General features: G+C 39.1%; 2 protein-coding genes across 6 annotated transcripts in view; one reads left to right on the forward strand and one right to left on the reverse strand.

The window, feature by feature from the left end:
- Positions 1 to 6,933, forward strand: part of PLCE1 (phospholipase C epsilon 1) — a 346,476-nt gene extending 339,543 nt beyond the window's left edge. For both annotated transcript variants that reach the window (XM_007963605.3, XM_007963609.3), the window contains 3 exons: positions 1,873 to 2,091; positions 2,411 to 2,623; positions 5,451 to 6,933. In XM_007963605.3, the coding sequence (XP_007961796.3) occupies positions 1,873 to 2,091; positions 2,411 to 2,599 (408 nt within the window). In that variant the 3' untranslated portion in view covers positions 2,600 to 2,623; positions 5,451 to 6,933. The remainder of the gene's footprint in view (positions 1 to 1,872; positions 2,092 to 2,410; positions 2,624 to 5,450) is intronic.
- NOC3L (NOC3 like DNA replication regulator) overlaps positions 2,619 to 21,273 on the reverse strand; it is a 37,821-nt gene continuing 19,166 nt past the window's right edge. Inside the window, exons 14-23 of one of the 4 annotated variants that reach the window (XR_012094023.1) lie at positions 19,023 to 19,095; positions 18,088 to 18,151; positions 17,929 to 18,000; positions 17,392 to 17,573; positions 15,958 to 16,086; positions 15,135 to 15,232; positions 12,050 to 12,134; positions 11,578 to 11,718; positions 10,813 to 10,858; positions 2,619 to 3,103 (exon numbers count right to left, since the gene is read on the reverse strand). Coding sequence is in view for 2 of the 4 variants with exons in the window: in XM_007963612.3 (XP_007961803.3) it covers positions 11,587 to 11,718; positions 12,050 to 12,134; positions 15,135 to 15,232; positions 15,958 to 16,086; positions 17,392 to 17,573; positions 17,929 to 18,000; positions 18,088 to 18,151; positions 19,023 to 19,095 (835 nt within the window). In the remaining 2 variants the exon portion in view is untranslated. Of the gene's footprint in view, positions 3,104 to 10,650; positions 11,719 to 12,049; positions 12,135 to 15,134; positions 15,233 to 15,957; positions 16,087 to 17,391; positions 17,574 to 17,928; positions 18,001 to 18,087; positions 18,152 to 19,022; positions 19,096 to 21,273 lie in introns of those variants that run through there. The other 3 variants (XR_012094022.1, XM_007963612.3, XM_007963611.3) reach the window with 3 other exon arrangements.

The following is a 21,273-nucleotide window of genomic DNA, read 5'->3' on the forward strand; positions in this document are numbered from 1 at the left end:
TGAGCTCATGAATTTGAGACCAGCATGGCCGACATGGCGAAACCCTGTCTTTATAAAAAGTACAAAAATTGCTGGGCATGGTGGCTCACGCCTGTAATCCCAACACTTTGGGAGGCTGAGGTGGGTGGATCACCTGAGGTCAGGAGTTCGAGACCAGCCTGGCCAACATGGTGAAACCCCATCTCTACTAAAAATACAAAAATTAGCTGGGCCTGGTGGCAAGCGCCTGTAATCCCAGCTACTTGGAAGGCGGAGGTAGGAGAATCGCTTGAACCCGGGAGGGAGAGGTTATAGTGAGCCAAGATCGCGCCATTGTACTTCAGCCTGGGCAACAAGAGCTAGACTTCGTCTAAAAAAAAAAAAAGTACAGAAATTAGCCAGGCATGGTAGTATGCACCTGTAGTCCCTGCTACTCAGGAGGCTGAGGTAGGAGGATCGCTTGAACCCAGGTGGCAGAGGTTGCAATAAGCCGAAATTATGCCACTTTACTCCAGCCTGGTCTTAAAATAAAAACAAATTTAAAAATTTTTAAAGCTTGGAAATATTAATTCAGTCCTTCAGCAGACACTTAGTGTCTACAGTGAGTCTAGATCTCTATAGAGCATTGATGATAATGGATTTAGGAAGTGGCTCTGCAGTGACAATGTCATGGTCCCAGAAATACCTCAGCCAGTACCTACTGACCATCTCTCAAGGATCCTACAGAGGACAAGTGGAAGGCCTACTCTGATCCTCTCCCCTCCTCTAAAGCATGCTTCTCTGAGTTTACATGGTTTCAGAGAAGTTTGCTTCCTTCATGGCCTCATTAGGGTAGGCATTCATCAAACACCTATTTGAAGGTGTACAACACGATTAAGAGCACAGACCCTAGATCAAGCTGTGTTAGGTTCAAATCCCAGCTCTACTTCTTACTGAGACCTGGAGTAAGAGCTCAGATCTGTGCCTTTGTTAGTGTGCTGGTAAACTAGCTCTTTGTAATGTAAAAGTAAAAGAAAAGCCCTTATTTATTTCTTTTGTGTAAATGCCCCTACTGTATCTGATTTCATCAGCCTATTCCCGTTGGCTCCAGCAAAACACTACATGATAAGTCACCACATAGACAATATGGAGACAGTAGTACTTTCCTTGAAGATTAAGTATATGTAAGATGTTTAATACAATGCCTAGCAAATGGTGAACATTACTTAAGGGTTACTTGCTGTTCTTATTGTATGATAACTTGGTTAATAATAGCCTTCTTATTCAGTTGACTTTGAATTCCAAAGGGCCCAGACTTACATTTCTTTAATTTATCTTTGTCTCCCCTAAAAGGACTGCACAGTATCCGGGGCATAGTTGGCCCTCACTAAACATTTAATGAATTAATAAATGCATCAATGAAAGACATTCTTATATTAAATGAAAAGAGAGATCAGTTGACTTCTAAAATTCTTTCAACATCCAAGACTCTGTGATAGAGATAGCCCAGCGGGACAGAGAGGCTCCTGAAGAGCAAGATTCTATTCCTCACAGGCTGACTTTCATGTCTATGAGCTTTGGTACATGCAGAAAATCTGATTCAGACCTTTATTGTTACTATTATAGCTGTGTATATCCTGGAATCTGCTTAACCTGTGTTAATTTTAAGCTTCCTCGTCTGAAATTCGGGATAACACCTAAATCATAGACTGTTGGGAAGCTAAATGAGGTGATGTGGGAAACTACATAATAAGCTACAAGTATACAACTGCAAAATGAACTGGATGAGACGATCTGGAAGATGCCCTTCATCTCTAGTCTGGGCCATTTTTCCACCTTAAAGTTTCATATAGAATGAATGCCAATGTTGGAGATTCTGTGTCTTTACTCAGTTGATCATCACTTACCTTTCAGACCTTATGCAAAGCCAAATATTCCTACAGCATCCTGAGCAACCCCAATCCGAGTGACTATGTGCTTCTGGAAGAGGTGGTGAAAGACACTACCAACAAGAAGTCTACCACACCCAAGTCCTCTCAGCGGGTCCTTCTGGATCAGGAGTGTGTGTTTCAAGCCCAAAGCAAGTGGAAAGGTGCAGGAAAATTCATCCTTAAGCTAAAGGAGCAGGTGCAGGTAAAGTTTAAAGTTATTTGTCTCTGTTCATAAGTTATCTGATACTCATAATCACACTGTAGCCAGATCTGGAAGCTGGTGAAATTTAAGAGAAAGTTCTTGAGTCAAGGAATGGAGTTAGGAGAAAATTGTTTGGCTTTGTTTTCACTGCATGGAAAAACATGTGGCCGAACTTGCGGTTAAGCAGTCCTAGAGGGGAGCTCCTCAGCCCTAATCTCCAAAGCTCTAGAGACAAGAAGGCGCTCTTCTGAAATAGGGTCATGTGACTGAGGAACCTGAGTTTAACCTAATACCAACGGAAAGTTCTTTGTTCCCACAGGCATCTCGAGAAGATAAAAAGAAAGGCATTTCTTTTGCAAGTGAACTCAAGAAGCTCACCAAGTCAACTAAACAGCCCCGAGGACTTACATCACCTTCTCAGCTCTTGACCTCAGAAAGTATCCAAACCAAGGAGGAGAAACCTGTGGGTGGCTTGTCCTCCAGTGACACAATGGATTACCGACAGTGACTAAGGGCAGCATGTTTAACCCAGGTATAGTAAGTCATTGCACCATCCCGGAACAGGGCTTAACTTAAACTACTTTGTAAGGCATAATTAGCACAATGTCATTTATCTTTTCCAACAAGAGGATGCCCCTCGAAGGCAGGTAGGCATGGGACCTTAAAACAGGAAAAGGGTTCTGAAGATATGTGTAACGTGATGTTCTACTGAGCACTGCCTATAAAGAAAACAGGAAAGAGGCTGGGCACGGTGGCTCACGCCTGTAATCCCAGCACTTTGGGAGGCCGAGGCAGGTGGATTACCTGAGGTCAGTTCAAGACTAGCCTGACCAACATGGCAAAACCCCGTCTCTATTAAAAATACAAAATTAGCTGGGCACGGTGGTGCATGCCTGTAATCCCAGTTACTCAGGAGGCTGAGGCAGGAGAATCACTTGAACTTGGAAGGTGGAGGTTGCGGTGAGCTGAAATCACATCATTGCACTCCAGCCTGGGCAACAGGAGCGAAACTCTGTCTCAAAAAAAAAAAAAAAATGTAACTTGAGCTTTTGTAATTTTAGACCTTCTTACTTTGTAGATAAGCAAAGGTCCCAAGAAGTCAACTTGCTCAAAGTACTATGACAGCCTTATTTCATCAGACAACTGTCTTCATTATAAATAACTGACAGGAACATTCTTCAAGGTCTCTATGGATCATCCAGCTTTTATTCTTTTGGATTTCTAGTTTTATTGCTGTTCTAATTTAGGTTTGATGTAGCCTCAACAACCTCATCTCCTTCTGCCTCAATTAAACAATAATCTGGCATCCACGATATGGTTAAAAAGAAAGCAAAATAACATAACAGCCTCAATCTTGAAAATGCAGTAAATTTACTGCTTGATATTCACATAAACTTCATTTTATCTTAAAACAAATTATTTACATGAGACCTGAATAAAAGCATGCGAGGGAACCAATGGTTTCTCCTTTTCGCTTAGTTTCCTAATGAGCCTAAGGGTTCATTAAAGCCAGCTTTTCACCTGTTCCATGGTAGTTCACAGATTTAAAATTCCCAAGATCAACAGCACAGTGAAAGCATTGCTGCTTACGTCACAGAGCTTCACTATCTGCCTTTATGACAATGAGGACCTTCTCATACAAAACTGCCAAACTGCAGAAACTCACTATTAAAGAACTCAGTGATGCCTCTTGACAGAGCCAAATTTGACTTACAACAGCCCAAAAGAAGGCCCAATACATCGAGACCATGTTTCCACATTTAAAGAGCAACTCCTAAAATAACTGGTGTCCTATATTACACTCTGCAGTGGTCAAAATTTTAAATAGTTTTCCATATCCAGCATTAGTATCAAATAAATCATAGGTGTGATATTATACATGCCTCTGTAGCTTCTGTAATGAGATGAAATTACACTAAAGCTGGCAAATTGGTCATATACTGCTCTACATATAAAGAGCCCTCTATGTGCTACAAGATTACTTCTTAAGTACAGAAGAATACAACTCCATTAGAAATTTGACTTAAAAATAATATGCCTACTGTAATGAACATTGCTAACTGCTTATATTTTAGGAGACTAGGGGAGGGTGATTGATAGTGATTTAGATGATTGCCTTTAGATTCTATTGTCCTGTAGCAAGTATTTTTTCTGACCAACGGATTCACATGACATTCTATTTTCTTCTTCTAAGCAAGCATATATTTAGAATAATTCTGTTGAGTTCACAACTTTGCTTAAAGCTGGGGAAGGCTTGGCCGGGCGCAGTGGCTCACGCCTGTAATCCCAGCCCTTTGGAAGGCTGAGGCAGGCGGATCACGAGGTCAAGAGATTGAGACCATCCTGGCCAACATGGTGAAACCCCGTCTCTACTAAAAACACAACAATTAGCTGGGCATGGTGGTGCATGCTGGTAGTCCCAGCTACTTGGGAAGCTGAGGCAGGAGAATCACTTGAACCCAAGAGGCGGAGCTTGCAGTGAGCCGAGATTGCGTCACTGCACTCCAGCCTAGTGACAGAGCAAGACTTTGTCTCAAGACAAAACAAAAGCTAGGAAGGCTTCTCTTATAAGTCATTGATGCATCTATGTGAATTGACATCCCACGTTATGACCTCCTTTACAATGGTCTTTTCAAGAAAGAGCACTTGTAAAAGAAAAGAAGAAAAGAAGGGCTCATAAGAAAACAAGTTTAGGGCTTAGGGCCAGGCACAGTAGCTCATGTCTATAATCCCAGCACTGTGAGAGGCTGAGGTGTGTGGATCACTTGAGGTCAGGAGTTCGAGACCAACCTGGCCAACATGGTGAAACCCCGTCTCTACCAAAAAATACAAAATTCCTGTAGTCCCAGCTATGCAGGAGGCTGAGGCAGGAGAATTGCTTGAACTTTGGAGGCAGAGGTCCAGCCAGACGAGAGGGAGAGTGAGCGAAAATAAAGAAGTTTAGTATTTTTGCCACTTTCTAGGAACACAGTATTTCATATTTGTTCTAAAATGATCCCTTTTAAAGTTTCAATAATCTACCAATTTTTAAATAAGAACGTATTCATCTTATCTGAAGTAGTAGTTTAGTTGAAGGAATTCCACCTTTTCTTAAAGTTGAACAGTTTATTTGAATGTGATTTTTTTTTAAAAAAGAAAACTTTCTAAAGAATGTGAAATATGTCCAAGGCAGAAATAACCTAATGTTCTACTTCCCAGAAACATCATGTTCTAACATTGTGAGTACAGAGGAAACAGTCTCTTCCCCAAACCTAGCCACTAGAACTGTGGCTGGAAAACTCTGAACCCTTGCTATACCGTAAGTGTTTCTGTTTCTTCATTTTCAATATTCTAATAAGCCTCTGTATACAACATTACAGGTGAAGCTCTTTCAGCAAGAATGTTAAAGAGTGAACATGGTGGAAAAAAATATAATTTACTTATTTTCATCAGACTTAAACTGGAAATTGATGATTTCTGAACTGAAGTCTTCACACATGTGAGATCCATGCTGAAGAGAAGCAAAATGGCGCAGGGCTAGTTGCCACCAACCAATTTACAGATGAATGAAGCAATGAAGCCCAGGAGACTGCCATTTTATAAATGTTTGTTAGCAGTTGGAAAAATCATCACAAATTGACTTAGAGCAAGGGTCAGCAAGCTTGTCTGTAAAGGGCCAAATAGTAAATATTTTAGGGCTGGGGGCCATAAAATACGTTGCAACCACCCAATTCTGCCGTTGTAGTGCAAAAGCAGCCACAGACAACACATACATGAAGGAACGTGGCTGTATTCCAATAAAACTGTATTTATGGACACTGAAATTGGAATTTCATATATTTTTCACGTCACAGATATTCTTGTTTTGACTTGTTTTCAACCATTTAAAAACGTAAAAACTATTCTTAGTTCAGGGGCCATACAAAAACAGGGGGCAGGCTAGATTTGGCCCAAGGACCTTAATTTGCCAACACAACTAAGAGAACTGGGAACAAGGGGCACAAAGATCTGAAAACAAGAAAGGAAGTTTAGCCATACATTTTATGGCTGAGAATTGGAAGCTTTGGAGCATTTCAAGTGTAAATATGTCCTATAACGTAAGAGTCATTAAAATTCAATTTAGTTCCTGTATTGTGTACCACAGTGCACTCTTCTTTAGGATTTTTTACATGTAGAAATAATATTGGGGTTTTTTGTTTAAGGTTATTGCTTATTCAGTTAATAGGGTTGCTTTAAAAAAGGCTATTGCTTAATCACAGACTACTCATTTTTGGTTTTCAAAATTAGAATGATGTATAATTTAATATCGACTGAATTGCAATGTCTTAACAAGAAACCTAACAATTTTTTAAAGCAAAAGTAGATTGAGTTGGTGTTTAAGGTAAATTTATTTATTTTAAAAGGGTTGTACTGACACTGTACTTATATATTTATTATACATCGCTCTTGATATTGCCATGGATTAGAAGCATTAGTAGTTCTCGGTACTTGAAGACAAACTTCTAAAAAGAAAATATATGCTCTGAACATCTGAAATGGGCTTGACTTTCAAGTAAAATCGCTTCATTTCTGATTAACTGAAGAGCTATTGATCCAAGTCATACTTGCCATTTAATGTAAATTATTTTTAAACTCTGCTGTACAAAACCATCAAGTAAGTGTAAAGGATTCTTTGTATTCTTGGTATGAAGCAAATTATGAATTTTAAAAATGAAATATGTATTCCTCTAAAGTAAAACCCAAACTTTTATCTTTCCAATGGTACCTCTGAATTTTAAGACTTCTCTTCAAATTACAACACACTAAAACTCCTAAACTTTGAGGAATTTTTTTAACCAATTGTGAAAATAAAACCATCCCCATGTATTTCTTGCATATTCTAAAAACAAGTGTTAAAAATACACCACACAGGCTGGGCACAGTGGCTTACGCCTGTAACTAGCACTTTGGGAGGCCAAGGCGGGCGGATCAGGACAGAGAACGAGGCCATCCTGGCCAACATGGTGAATCCCGATCTCGACTAAAAATACAAAAACTAGCTGGGCGTGGTGGCACGTGCCTAATCCCAGCTACTTGGGAGGCTGAGGCAGGAGAATCACTTGAACCTGGGAGGTGGAGGTTGCAGTGAGCCAAGATAGCACCACTAACTCCAGCCTGGCAACAGAGCAAGACTGTCTCCAAAAAAAAAAAAAAAAATACACCACACAGCTTTCATGTCATTGAAAGTTCTTACTGGGTCAAAGCCTTAAGGCTAGAACTACCATTTTCTTGTCAAGAGAATGCAGGCTATTCCAGTTTGATGTAATCTATACAATAGTACAGGTTTAAGTCAAATAAGTCTGTAACAAATGCACAATGCTGCTCCATTTAAAAAATATTCCGGAAACACTTTTTATCAAGCCTCTATAAGTGAACATACCAGTTTGCCCTACCATGTGTTGAAAACTGAGTTACTGGTCTAAGTGGCTAGAGGTCAAATGAAAACTGTGCAGAGTAACAAGATGAAAAGACTGGTCTCTTTAGGTTTATCATTTGGTTCTGATGCTAAGTGCTGCCCCACTCCTCCTCCATGACCTTTAACACAGGTGTATATTTTACAACATAAATCTGAGACTGAAGTTGAGACCAGATTGTTTAGCAAGTGAGAATCCAGCCTACTGCCTAGGTTGCATCCCAACTTAGTTGTTTATCACATTTTGAGGTGAAAGTACATACTTCATTGTATTTGAGTCTTTGGGATTATAGAAAGAACACATTGTTTTAAAATGTAAAGAGTTGGCCAGGCACGGTGGCTCATGCCTGTAATCCTAACACTTTGGGAGGTTGAGGTGGGTGGGATCACCTGAGGTCAGGAGTTCGAGGCCAACATGGTGAAACCTTGTCTCTACTAAAAATACAAAACTTAGCTGGGCGTAGTGGTGGGCACCTATAATCCCAGCTATTGGGGAGGGTGAGGCAGGAGAGAATTGCCTGAACTCAAGAGGCAGAGGTGGCAGTCAGTGGAGACTGCGCCACTGCACTCCAGCCTGGGTGAAAGAGCAGACTCTATCTCAAAAAAAAAAAAAAAAAAAAAAAGAGTCTAGTCTATTATTACATACAAATGGCCAGCACAACCTGATGTTGGCCGAAAATATTAAAGTTTTATTTAAAGCTTTATCTGAACTACACAGCTATATTAGTATGCCAAGTAAAAGAAATTATCCTAAATAGCCACTATGACTATACCCATTACCATTTCACACTTTTTAGGCTGCCAGAAATCTGGGTAGCAAACTCTTACCATTAAAGTCGATGTGGACAACCTAAATATGCAAGTTGGGTTCATTACAATATTTTAAGCAGCATCACTAAAAGTGAAGAGAAAGGAGCATGAATTCTGTCATTCTGTTCAGTGATGCCAAATGTGTAGGAAGTAATGATCCTATCTGGGTAGAAAGTGCCCTTTGAGGGGTAAAGCTTCTATTCATGTCATCGTTAGCAAGTAAAAGTTATTTACAGATTCTCCAGTTGGGAGTAAATATGAAGTCTAGACTCAACAAAGTTGAGTTACAAGTTACTTGTTTTTAATGAAACTTGCTTTCATAAAGGCCTCCCATCTCAATGGCTCTGGAGACATTGGCAGCTCATTAATGAAAGTGGGCCCTCTATGATATGTACCAATTTACCTTTTGCTAACTACATCTTCCCCTTCCTTTCTTCTCTCCTCTTCCAATATCTCTATAGACTTCTGTCCTCTGCCCAGAGACCCACAGGCCTTGCTTAATTCTGAAAAGTAATCAGGGCTTGCTTACTGGCCCAATAAAATTGAATTAACTCTAAAACACAAAGCTCCACGTCTATGCTCCCATGCCAATAAAGAAGAGTAGGATTTTCCTGGCTGGTGTCTTTGATCTTATACTGGCAGCCTACAGGGAAAGTGCTCTCACAGTGAAAGTCTCTGACCCCTTTTCAGTTGCTTATGTATCAGTAGTGAGGCCAGAAAAGATGTACCTGGGACTCCAAAAAAGTTAGAAAGAAAAGGGAGATTGCCTCTTACACAGAGTCTAGACTTGGGTCAATATTCCCCATGATCCACTGTTAATAATTTATGTGCTCTCTGCCATCTCTATGTATCAGCTTCCTAAAAGCAATCCATAGCTGATGGCTATGGATTCTGACATAGGAATACCTGAAGTGAGTCCCTTTGAAACACATACTGAGTCGCCATGATTACCAAGCTATTCTTTTTTTTTTTTGAGGCAGAGTCTCACTCTGTTGCCCAGGCTGGAGTGCAGTGATACGATCTCGGCTCACCACAACCTCCACCTCCTGGGTTCAAGCGATTCTCCTGCCTCAGCCTCTCAAGTAGCTGGGACTACAGGTATGCACCACCATGTCCAGCTAATTTTTTTTTTTAGTAGAGATGGGGTTTCACTATGTTGGCAAGGCTGGTCTTGAACTCCTGACCTTATGATCCTTCTGCCTCAGCCTCTCGAAGTGCTGGGATTACAGGCGTGAGCCACCACACCTGGCCTACCTATTCTTATACATCTCTTAGATTCAAAACATACTATGCACAAGCCTGCCACCAAACAGTCCTCTGAAACCTTCCCTATTGCAGATGACATAGGTCTCTAAACTTTTGACACAAGTAATTCTAACACTGAATTGGGTACTGTTGCATTTTTCAAAAGCGCTATGTGGATGATTTGACTCAACATGGAAGACTGAGGCTATGTCTTACACTCATTATTTTCCACCCCACTCTTAAGTGCCAGCATAGTGCTAAGCACACAGTAGGTGCTCATTATTTGTCTAGTTAAAAAAAAAATTAAGGCTGTAGCTTAATATAGCCTCAGGATATGTGCATGCCTGTGTGTTTGTGTGTGTGTGCGTGTGTGTGATTACTCATAACTACATTTAGTTCTAAAAATAAAATCATCAATATAAGCTTATGTAAGTTAATGCACAAATATATTTCCTCAAATTCACATAGGATACTCAAATATAGATGTATAATTTTGTGGTCCCACTGTGATTCTCCATATGTATAACAAGAAAATTAAAGGCATAATACAGCTGTGAAATAGCTGATGAGTTTCTATTTTAAGCTGATTTTTCACCAGAAGCATAGTTTCTGCTGCCAAAGTAAAGAATAAATGTATTTGTATATGTTTGGAAAATAAATGATTTGTGACATGTACTGGTCACTAGTGCTCTGATGGGGATAGACCCTTTGGTTATCCACATATTTATCACATTCCTGGACTTTGTTTTATATCTAAAAGGTGGACTAAAAGCAAATATTCATATGCTGAATCATACCTTTCTCATTAAATAATCAAGCCTTAAAAAATGTGACCTCAGAACCACTTTTAAAAATCATATACAATATGCTAAAAGACTAACATACACTGTTAAGCTCATATCCTCTCACTCTGCTGGAATGGTAAAGGAATTTTCTACTTTAGTTTACATTATGCGAAAAAAGAGCTCTAAGCTCCAGAGTAAAGTAACTGGCTGCTATGACTTCGAAATAGTAAGAGATCTCTTTAGTTGGACTGCTGTGCTTTTTTAAAAAATTCTCATATCACAAGAACAGGAAGCAGAAACAAACGGCTGCTTTATTCAACTACTCACAATACAGAATATTTATAACTTAGTCACTGAAACATGCATTTCTTAGGCCACTCCTAGAATATGGGAATAGCTGTTACATAAAATACTGTTTTATAATTATGTTAATAAGAAAAAGCATTTTACCTGTTCCAAGAGGGGAAAAAAGCTCCTCATTGAGTATCCTTTGTCCCTAGAACAGAATGGTAAAGTCTTGGGCCTGGTTCTTCTACCATAGAGCAATTCTTCCCCAGTCACCCTCCAGGGAATGACAGAAAATGTGAAGAACTTCAGAGACTAGAATCATATTCAAACTTTCCTTGAAAGTAGCTATAATGAACACTAATACCTTTTTTAAAAGGCCAAATTAGGTAACTTCTTTAAGTAGATCATCCAGCAAAAGCCAATGAACCTGACTACAAGCTATTTTTTTCTTTTCTCAAAAATCTTCATAAAACTATATTAACTCAAGTTTAGAATGCTTCTCATCTCCATCCACAGTATTGCAATAAAACATTTAAAGAGTATTTAGTTATAAAAAGTAGTTAAATGTCTTCTCATGGTCTTGATTTTTCTGTGCTCTATGCCCTAATTTTAATATAGCAACTGCACTTCAGTAAGATCCAGTCCAAAGATTTTTTTAAAAAACTATAATGTACGTGAAGCTTTTAAAAGGCAGCATCATTAAGAAAGTAATTTCCAAATACTGGGGAGAAAAAAAAGGCTTTGACCTCCTTGATGAAATGACATATTCAGAATAGGGGCAGAACCCTGTGCCATGCAAAGGGTCATTCTTCCTCCTCTTCCTAGTCATTGTTAGGAAGCTTTCTTTGTATAAAAAGAAAAGGTCCTAAGTTAACAACTCATCTTTATGTACATCTGCACACACAAATATACAAAAAGTCCACTGACTTCATTCCTCTACTGGTGTAGTGATGTTTTCAAATATTTTGTGAAATCCAGAGGCGATTCAGTAGCAACTTCACTGGAGTATCTTTTGATTAGCTGATTTAAATCTTCATTCAAAAATGAATCCCCTTGTAAAACTTTACCCTGGGAAAATATTTAAAGTATGAGTTAGAAATTACTTATGCTATAAGCTAAAGTCAACCTGTGAACAAAGTTGAAAACGGCAACAGCTGACACCAACACATGCAACACAATGACAGATGCTTGGTAAGGTCTTGGACATATCCCATATTGAATGAAACAGTTTCATGACCATCTCTGTAGAATTTCAACCTCATATATCCATCCTATGATGAACTCCTAAACATTAAAAAAAAAAAACTGCCTATAAAATAATTAAGCAAACTGGAGTTAGAGTTATTGAGATACATTGGTTTCTATCTCTTCTTTTAAAAAAATGAAAAATATCCCATACCTTTATTTTGGGGTTTGAAGATTCAACAGGAGGATTGAATGTCATTTCTGCCATGCTATACGCCTCAAAAAGTTCAGCAGCAGATCTAAATCACAAACACAAATGTACCATCACATCTGTGTAACTCAAAAATAATAATTAGATTATACTCAGAGAATGATTCATTCTTAACCCATATATTAAGGTATAAGATAGTCCTGCTTTTGAAACTAACCAACCAACCCAGTCACTTAACAAATTCTAAATTCCCACGTAACATCAACATTATCCAACTAAATCCACCTCAGAGAGGTATGGTTATACATTTAGCAATACAGGCATAGACTCGAGAGAGAAAGCTAAGCTGAAGAACTTCAGTTCAGTGTGATCAAATCCCAACCCACTGATAATGCAACTGAGTCTATCTTAGTCATGGAAGCCAGAGGACTGAAGCATGGAGTCATTCTCCACAGACTTAGAACACAGCTCAACTCTTTGCTACTGGCCTGGATAAAAAACAAGGAAAGGTCATTCAGGACAGAATACATGTCTATACCCATGGCATGTAAATGAATCCTTAATGATTTGGAATTAGTTCACACTCTCCAAAACAGATAGGCAAGGGCCTACGAGAGTAGCAATTAGGCTCACATCCCAATACCCATTCTCCAGAAGCCCACTATGAGTCTCCTTTCTTAAGCTTTTGCGATAAGCCCATTCCTCATGCTTCTCCACAAAGGAAAACATGTCATAAAATGATCATTATGAAGAGTGACAAAGAATTGTTTTCTCCTTTTTTCCTCTTTTAAAATACAAGGCTGTTGGGGTGAAGACTGGGGACAGGTGAGAAGTGTGAGGGAAGAAAAAGTAAATGGCCATTTTATTTAATAAGGACAAAAGTTATCTCCACCCTACTCAGAAGGAAAGGTTCATGGAAAACTGCAGAGCTCTTGCCTCATGTAGAGGAGGCAGCAAATGACTGACTACTGTCACGTAAAATACAAGCCAATGTCACCAAACCTCCCAGTATTTCAAGAAAAGCAGAAAATGTGAATTTCAGATGAATTCTTTCAATATTTAAAAGACAGCAACTAATTCAATTATTTTCAAACTCTTGAAGCCAGAAAAATCAGCCTGGCCCAAAGGTCACCAATCTGTGATCTCTGAATTATAGAAACCAATGGGCTTGCAAAAGGAAAAAACCTACAGCAAAATATTAATTCTGGGTCATAAGTACACTGTAAGGTGCTATAGTTTGAATGTGTCCCCTCCAAAATTCAGACATGGAAACTTAACAGTGTGATGGTATTAAGAGGTGAAAGCTTTAAAAGGTGATTAAGCCATGAATGGGATTAACCCATTTATGCCTACTACTGTCCTAAGCTTGTAGGAGTTATTTATATCCTACTGCTCAAGGTCATCACCAAGGTCTGATTTTTCACACACAAAAAAATTTGCCACCTCTGGCATAAATGGGTTAAAGTCTTTATAGAAGAGGCTTCATGAACTTAAGCTGTGGCCCTGCTCCCCTTCTGTCCCGTCTGCCATGTGAGGGTGTGGGGTTCCTCCCTTCCAGAAGATGCAGCAACAAGATGCCACCTCAGAAGCAGAGAGGCGCCCTCGTCAGTCAACCAAACCTACCAGCACCCTGATCTTCAACTTCCAGCCTCCAAAATTGTGAGAAAATAAATTTCTATTCTTTTTTTTCAGACAAGAGTTTCGCTCTTGTCAGCCAGGCTGGAGTGCAATGGCGAGATCTTGACTCACTACAACCTCCGCCTCCCAGGTTCAAGCGATTCTCCTGCCTCAGCTTCCTAAGTAGCTAGGACTACAGGAACCCACCACCACACGTGGCTAATTTTTGTATTTTTAGTAGAGATGGGGTTTCACCATGTTGGCCAGGCTAGTCCTAAACTCCTGACCTCAGGTGATCCACCCACCTCGGCCTCCCAAAGTGCTGGGATTACAGGTGTGAGCCACTGAGCCTGGCCCTCTGTTGTTTATAAATTACCCAGTCTTAGGCATTTTTTATGGCACCATAAATGGACTGAGGGATTTTTTATACCATTTTCTCTCTTTCTCTGTATAACTGAAGTATTTCCTGTCTGTATGTAAAAAAAGGTAATTACTGGCTGGGCGCAGTAGCTCATGTCTGTAATCCCAGCGCTATAGGAGGCCAAGGCGGGCAGATTACCTGAGGTCAGGAGTTCGAGACCAGCCTGGCCAGCACGGTGAAATCCCATCTCTACAAAAATTACAAAAATTAGCCGGGCATGGTGGCGGGTGCCTGTAATCCCAGCTACTCGGGAAGCTGAGGCAGGAGAATCACTTGAACCCGGGAGGCGGAGGTTGCAGTGAGCCAAGATCGCGCCATTGCACTCCAGCCTGGGTGACAGAGCCAGACTGCGTCTCAAAAAAAAAAAAAAGTAACTATTATTTTTCACCTTTCTGTACTTGTGAAAATTTTCTAAGTCAACAGTTCAGGGAAAAGAAGATTCTTTTAGGAGGACCTTTTCCTCATCTGGGTGTGAGGTGGGTGCTGTAAGTACCCATCCAAGCTGCTTACAGGTCAGAAGGTAGTCTGCAAGGGCCAAAAAAAGAAACAGCTGCCCTTCTGGATGGCAGTGTTCCAAAGCACCTCTTTTCTTCCCTCTCCTCATTTTTTTTTCTCCTCTTCTTGCTCTAACAGGACCATTCAAAAAAAAAAGAGAGCAAGAAAGCAAGGAAACTTAATTTGGTTGACTTGTGTTTTATCTTCACATGAAGCACCTATAGCCATAGATTATTCATTGTTGAACCTGAGTGATGAGGGGCATATGAACATTCACTATGCCATTCTGCTATCCTGTATGTGTGAAACTTTTCATGATTAAAAAAATGTTTTTCAAGTTGAATGACAGAAGAAGAAAAAAATTGTTTTAAGTGATTAACAAAATCATAGCATGTTTTCTTCCAGAACAATTCAGGAATATGAAGCAAGACCAATCCAGATACCCAACTGGCACTTTACATTTTGTAATATATTACTTTATAAAACAGACTTCTCATAGTAAGTGGCTATCAGCTGAATTTTGTAGTTTTAGAATAAGGCAATGCTAAATATTACCTTCGACTTAACTCTGGCTTGAGTGCTCCAGAGCCTTCAGAAGGTGCTCCAGCGATCAGGTGGGCTGCAAATCTCTGCACTATGGGATGATAATGCCTCTGAAGGGGAAACAGGACAATCACATTTTGCACAGGTCAATCCTTTACAAAAAAACACTAGCCACAGCAAAGATTTTCTTTAATAAAATTACACCAAATTTTTTTTCATCACCTATGTACAGTATATGTAATTCATTAGAAGCACATAGCCACAGAAATATTATCTTTGCTCATAGGATTAAAACACAAATCAAGTTACCAGTGAAGTAGTTTTGCTTTTACAATATAAATAGAAAAATCAAAAAGCAATTCCTCTTTCCGAGTGAAAAAAGTTAATTTACAACAGGTTACCTGCCACTTCTATTTTCTACAAGTCTCACTCTAATGTTGTCCATACTGTAGGATCACTGTATAGGTGAAACCATCTTGAAACAGGGCTTACTAAAGTCTCCTAGGATAGGACTCAACAGAAATGCACCTGCTATCAAATCCTCTGAAGAGTGTTAGGGAAAGATTTCAATAAAGGGAAAGATTTCAGTAAATCTTCCACAACCTCACCCTACAGAACTGACAGTTTTCTGCTTCCTTAGAAAATGTACCTCAACAGCTTAAAAAATAGTGAGAGCAAAGTAAAATGTAGCATACTAACACAGGAATTCTAAAAAAAAGCAGCCCCAGAACAAAATATAATTAAGTACTCTGGCAATAACAACTATTTGAAGAAAAACTGGAAAACAATTGTTCACACATATCCCCAAAAAGAAAAAAACCAGGGCCACTCTTACCCGCAGAGCGTGTAGTTCCCACAGAGCAGTGTTCTGAGCATTGCAGTACTCAGGCTCATCCAGTTCAGGGAGGAAAACTCCACTTCCCTGAGATTCACTGTCAAGCAGTAGATCTGTTTTGGGGAAAGTCTGCAAAAATGTCACATAAAAAGAATTGGTTAAATTAACATTGTTAATGTAAAAGGTGTTACTGGTTTGTAGTTGTATTTGCATTTAAATTTATGGTTGTATAAGAGCTTTAGCATAAAGTCTTTACACTTAGTTTTAATAAAAAACAATTTTAAGTTTATATCGTAAGAACAAAAGTTGCAAAAAAAATGTTATCTTTGTCTTTAAAATGTTATCTTGCAAAAGAAAACAATATTCTTTTCACCTTGCAATCCCACTTTTAGAAATCTGATAGAAATAATTACATCAGATAAATACAAAAAGATATTCACTATAGCATCATTTGTAATAGCAAAAAAAGAAATAACCTATATCAAGAGAAACAGAAAAACCAGACTGCCTGCATTTGAATATCACTTCTACCACTGACTGGCAATGCTACTCAAGACAAGACACTTAACCTCTCCGGACCTCAGTTTTCCCACATGTAAAACAGGAAGAAGAATAGTAGCTACCTCAGAGTTATGAAAATTAAATTTTTGTAAGGCATAACAGTGGAAGGCACATAGTCAGAACTATGTGTTTGTTAAGCAAAGAACTAAATAAACCTTACATAGACATTAAAGAGATAAGAGTAGTGACATTATGTGTTTACCATGATTAAAATGCTAAGGTTAAAAAAGTGGTAGAATATATAGCATAATCCTCTTTCCATTAAAATACAAAGTTGTGTTGTTTCTATATTTATGTGTTTATATATGAACTTTAAAAGACTGCTGGAAAAATACCCACCAAATGATAACTGGACACCCAGCTAATGACACTCTGAGAAGTGTCAATAGGTACAAAATGCTTTTTTTCAATTTCATATAATTCTTTTGTCACCTGATTTTGTTACAAGTGTGAATTACTTCTGTAATTGAAATAATATAAAAAGGGGGAAAGACATGCATCAAACAAAAAAAAAATCACTGCATTATAAGAACTTAGGCCGGGCGCAGTGGCGCAAGCCTGTAATCCCAGCACTTTGGGAGGCCGAGACGGGCGGATCACGAGGTCAGGAGATCGAGACCATCCTGGCTAACTAACACGGTGAAACCCCGTCTCTACTAAAAAATACAAAAAACTAGCTGGGCGAGGTGGCGGCGCCTGTAGTCCCAGCTACTCGGGAGGCTGAGGCAGGAGAATGGCGTGAACCCGGGGGGCGGAGCTTGCAGTGAGCCGAGATCGCGCCACTGCACTCCAGCCTGGGCGACAGAGCGAGACTCAGTCTCCAAAAAAAAAAAAAAAAAGAACTTAGCTCTGTTCATTTGTGTCACTACTTACATGCATTAATATTCTGGTAGTTGCTAAAATGCCAATACTTGAATTTGGAAGAACATGAAGAGCAAGGGTACAAAGGCGTTTGATGAAGGCAAGAGCTCGCTGCTGAGAAACTTGCTTTCTGCGCTTAGTTAGCATGACATCAAGGCACTGGAGTACAATCTCAACACCTTCATTGGTAGCACCTAAAACAGCAGACATATCTTTCAGAGCTGTTCTCATTACTTTTTCATTATGCAACTGGACTGAACTTCAGATAAACCCAAGATAAACTTTTGTACCTGTCCCAAACCATTTCTCTAATCAATGAGGTAGTGCTATATTGCTAAGGAGATACAGCGGGCTATACTTACTGCATCTCCAGTCAATTCCAGAAGCTCTTTCTCCAAGTCTTACATAAGATTAAATACAGATGCATGGCACTGGCAAGTCAGCATTTTATGTACCTGTTCCTATTTCTCATTTGTCTACAATGACTGGTCATAACATATTCTTAAAACATAAATACACATAAAAGAAACATTATCTAAACATACATACCTGCATGTAATTTGAATAATGTTTTGTAGAGGTGTGTGTAGAATTTCATTGGATCAATATTCAGAACATCACCTTTGAAATGACAACAAACACCAATTAGGTATGTTGTAGCATTCAAAGGTAAGGCAAACAAAACTTGAGATTAAGAAAATATCTTACCTTGTCCAGAAAGAATATGAAAAGCAGTCTGGACACAGTGAAGACTTTCTTGATAGCTTAGGTCCTTAAAAAAAAAAGGCGGGGGGGGGGGAGGGGGGATGGAATATTAAGAATGATAATTACCATTTATATCTTTTAAAAAGGCCTTTAAGGCCAGGAGCAATGACTCATGACTGTAATCCCAGCAATTTGGGAGGCTGAGGCAAGCAGATCATTTGAGCCCAGGAGTTCCAGACCAGCTTGAGCAACATGGCAAAAACCCATCTCTACAAAAAACAGAAAAATCAGCCAGGTATGGTGCCACACACCTGTAGTCCCAGCTACTCAAGAGGTTGAAGTGGGAGGATCGCCTGAGCCCCGGGAGGTCGAGGCTGCAGTGAGTTGTGGTTGTACCACTGCACTCCAGCCTGGGCAACTGAGTGAGACCCTATCTCAAAAAAGAAGAAAAAGACCTGCAAAGGTTAGCTTTAAGATAACCTAGTATGAGGCAGATTGACAGGGTGACTGACTATAGTTTACAATAATCTATTATCTATTTCAAAATAGCTAGGAGGGAAGAATTTGAATGGTTGTCACATAAAGACACATATTTAAGGTGACTGATATCCCAAGTAAAATCTTTACAAACTATATTATACAAATATATTTAATGATCACATACACCCTGAAACCATGTACATCTATTACGCATCAATTAAAAAACAAAGAAAACAGGTCAGGCTACCCTCCTGTTTAAAACTCCAATGTTTGAAAACGTTCTACATCTTGATTATAGTGGTAATCATATGATCATAGGCCTTTGTCAAAATTCATCAACTGGACATCTAAAAGGGGTGAGTTTTACTGTATACAAAATAGATCTCAATAAACCTGACAAATTTTTAAAATAGTAATTACCATTTATATCTTTTAAAAAGTAATTTATTACTACTTACACCAGACTCGATGAGAGTATGAAGAACTACTAACAGATCATCAAAAAATTCCACATTTATAAGGTGAGCAAACCTGGAATCAAACAAAACTTAATGAACTAAAAGCAGAAATAAAGCTGGTAGAAATTAAGCTTGACTCTAAAACTGTATTTTTAATATTCTTTATTTCAAAATGTTAGCTATGAAAGAGACGGCAATTATTGATACTTTTCATTAATTCAGATTGGCCTAGTCAACAATTCATGCACCACTGAACACTAAACTCAGTAGAAACATATAAGGCATTGAACAAACCAAAAATATTTCAAAAATTCTTCTGCACTGAGAAAGAAATTACCAGAAGCAAACAATTTCCTGAGGAAAGGTTTACTAGGTATCCAGCAGGATCAGCTCTAAGACAACAGGTGGTGGGAAGAGAAACGAGGAAAGATTCTGCTGCTTACAAGAATATGGACCTTATGACAGCTTTAAGGATAAAATGGAAAGAATACTGGATCCTTAATTACCTGCATGATCCTGGGTAACTCACTTCACTGTCCCAGGTCTCTATTTGTAGAAATAACTGAGACCACACAAGAGGGTAAAAAGGAATCATATGAGCTGCTAAATTTGAGAGTTACTCCATATACTATATTAGACACTGAAGTAGGTTAAAGTCAGGATATCTCTTCAATATTAGTGAGGAGTCTTTGATCTATGTAAATCTTAGAAGAATAAAAGACCTTATGAGTGATATATTCCATGCGTATTGGTACAACTTTTTGGAGAAGCAATTTGGCAATTATTTATCAAAATTTAAAATGAGCATACCCTCTGATCTGGCAATACATGCACACATGTGCATGAAGATATACACATACACACACACACACACGTGCGCAAGTATTTCCAGTGCAAATAGGGGACTGACCAAATAAAGTACAATATATCTATAAAATGGAGTATTATAAATTTTTTTTTTTTTTTTTTGAGATGGATTATTGCTCTGTCGCCCAGGCTAGAGTGCAGTGGCGCCATCTCGGCTCACTGTAAGCTCTGCCTCCTGGGTTCACGCCATTCTCCTGCCTCAGCCTCCCAAGTAGCTGGGACTACAGGCGCCCACCACCACGCCCAGCTAATTTTTTGTATTTTTTTAGTAGAGATAGGGTTTCACAGTGTTAGCCAGGATGGTCTCGATCTCCTGACCTTGTGATCCACCCACCTCGGCCTAGTATTATAAATTTTTTTAAAATTAAGTGATATATATGTGATAAGGGAGAGGTACCAAAAGTAACTGTTTACAAAACCAAAAAAAAAGCAAGTTACAGGACACTAAACATAGCATGATTCCATTTGCATGAAAGATGGCAGGCAGGCGGGGTGTGATGGCTCATGCCTGTAATCCCAGGACTTTGGGAGGCCAAGGCAGATGGATCACCTGAGGTCAGGAGTTCAAGACCAGCCAGGCCAACCTGAGGAAACCCCATCTTTACTAAAACTACAGAAATTAGCCAGGTGTGATGGCACATGCCTATAGTCTCAGCTACTCGGGAGGCTGAGGCAAGTGATTGCTTGAACCTGGGATGTGGAGGCTGTAGTCAGCTCAGATTACATCATTGAACTCCAGCCTGGGCAACAGAGCAAGACACTATCTCCAAAAAAAAAAAAAAAATGATGGCAGATGGCATGCAGACAGACTACATACATATATGGGGGGGAGCTTGCAATTTTAAATTGTATATTCTTTTGCATTTTTAAATTTTAAATGTTTTAAATAAGCATATATTATTTTTTAAACTTTTTTAAATAAAGGAATTAGTCATTAAAAAACAAATAGCTGGGTCGAGCATGGTGGCTCACACCTATAATCCTAGCACTCTGTGAGGCCAAGGCTGGAGGATGACTCACTCAGGAGTTCAAGATCAGCCTGGGCAATATGGTGAGAGCTTGTCTCTATTTAAAAACAAAAACATCAGGTCCTACACAATGTAGGAATAATCCCTTCTCTGATTAGCCTTTTTGAAGATTTTCAACCACAAGGACCATATCACCATATAAGAAAATGCATAGCATTGCCAAATAGCTCCAGTTATTAGAAAGTTATTTCTTATGATGAACAGAACTTGCCTTTTCTATATCTTCTAGCCATCAGTCCTATTTCCAACTCTATTCCTAAAGCTGTGCTGCCCAACAATGGTAGCCACTAGCCACATGTGGCTATTAGGCACTTAAAATGTAGCTAGTCCAAATTAAGACACAAGCATAAAATATG

Source organism: Chlorocebus sabaeus, chromosome 9 (genome assembly GCF_047675955.1).
Source record: "Chlorocebus sabaeus isolate Y175 chromosome 9, mChlSab1.0.hap1, whole genome shotgun sequence".
Lineage (NCBI taxonomy): Eukaryota > Metazoa > Chordata > Mammalia > Primates > Cercopithecidae > Chlorocebus > Chlorocebus sabaeus.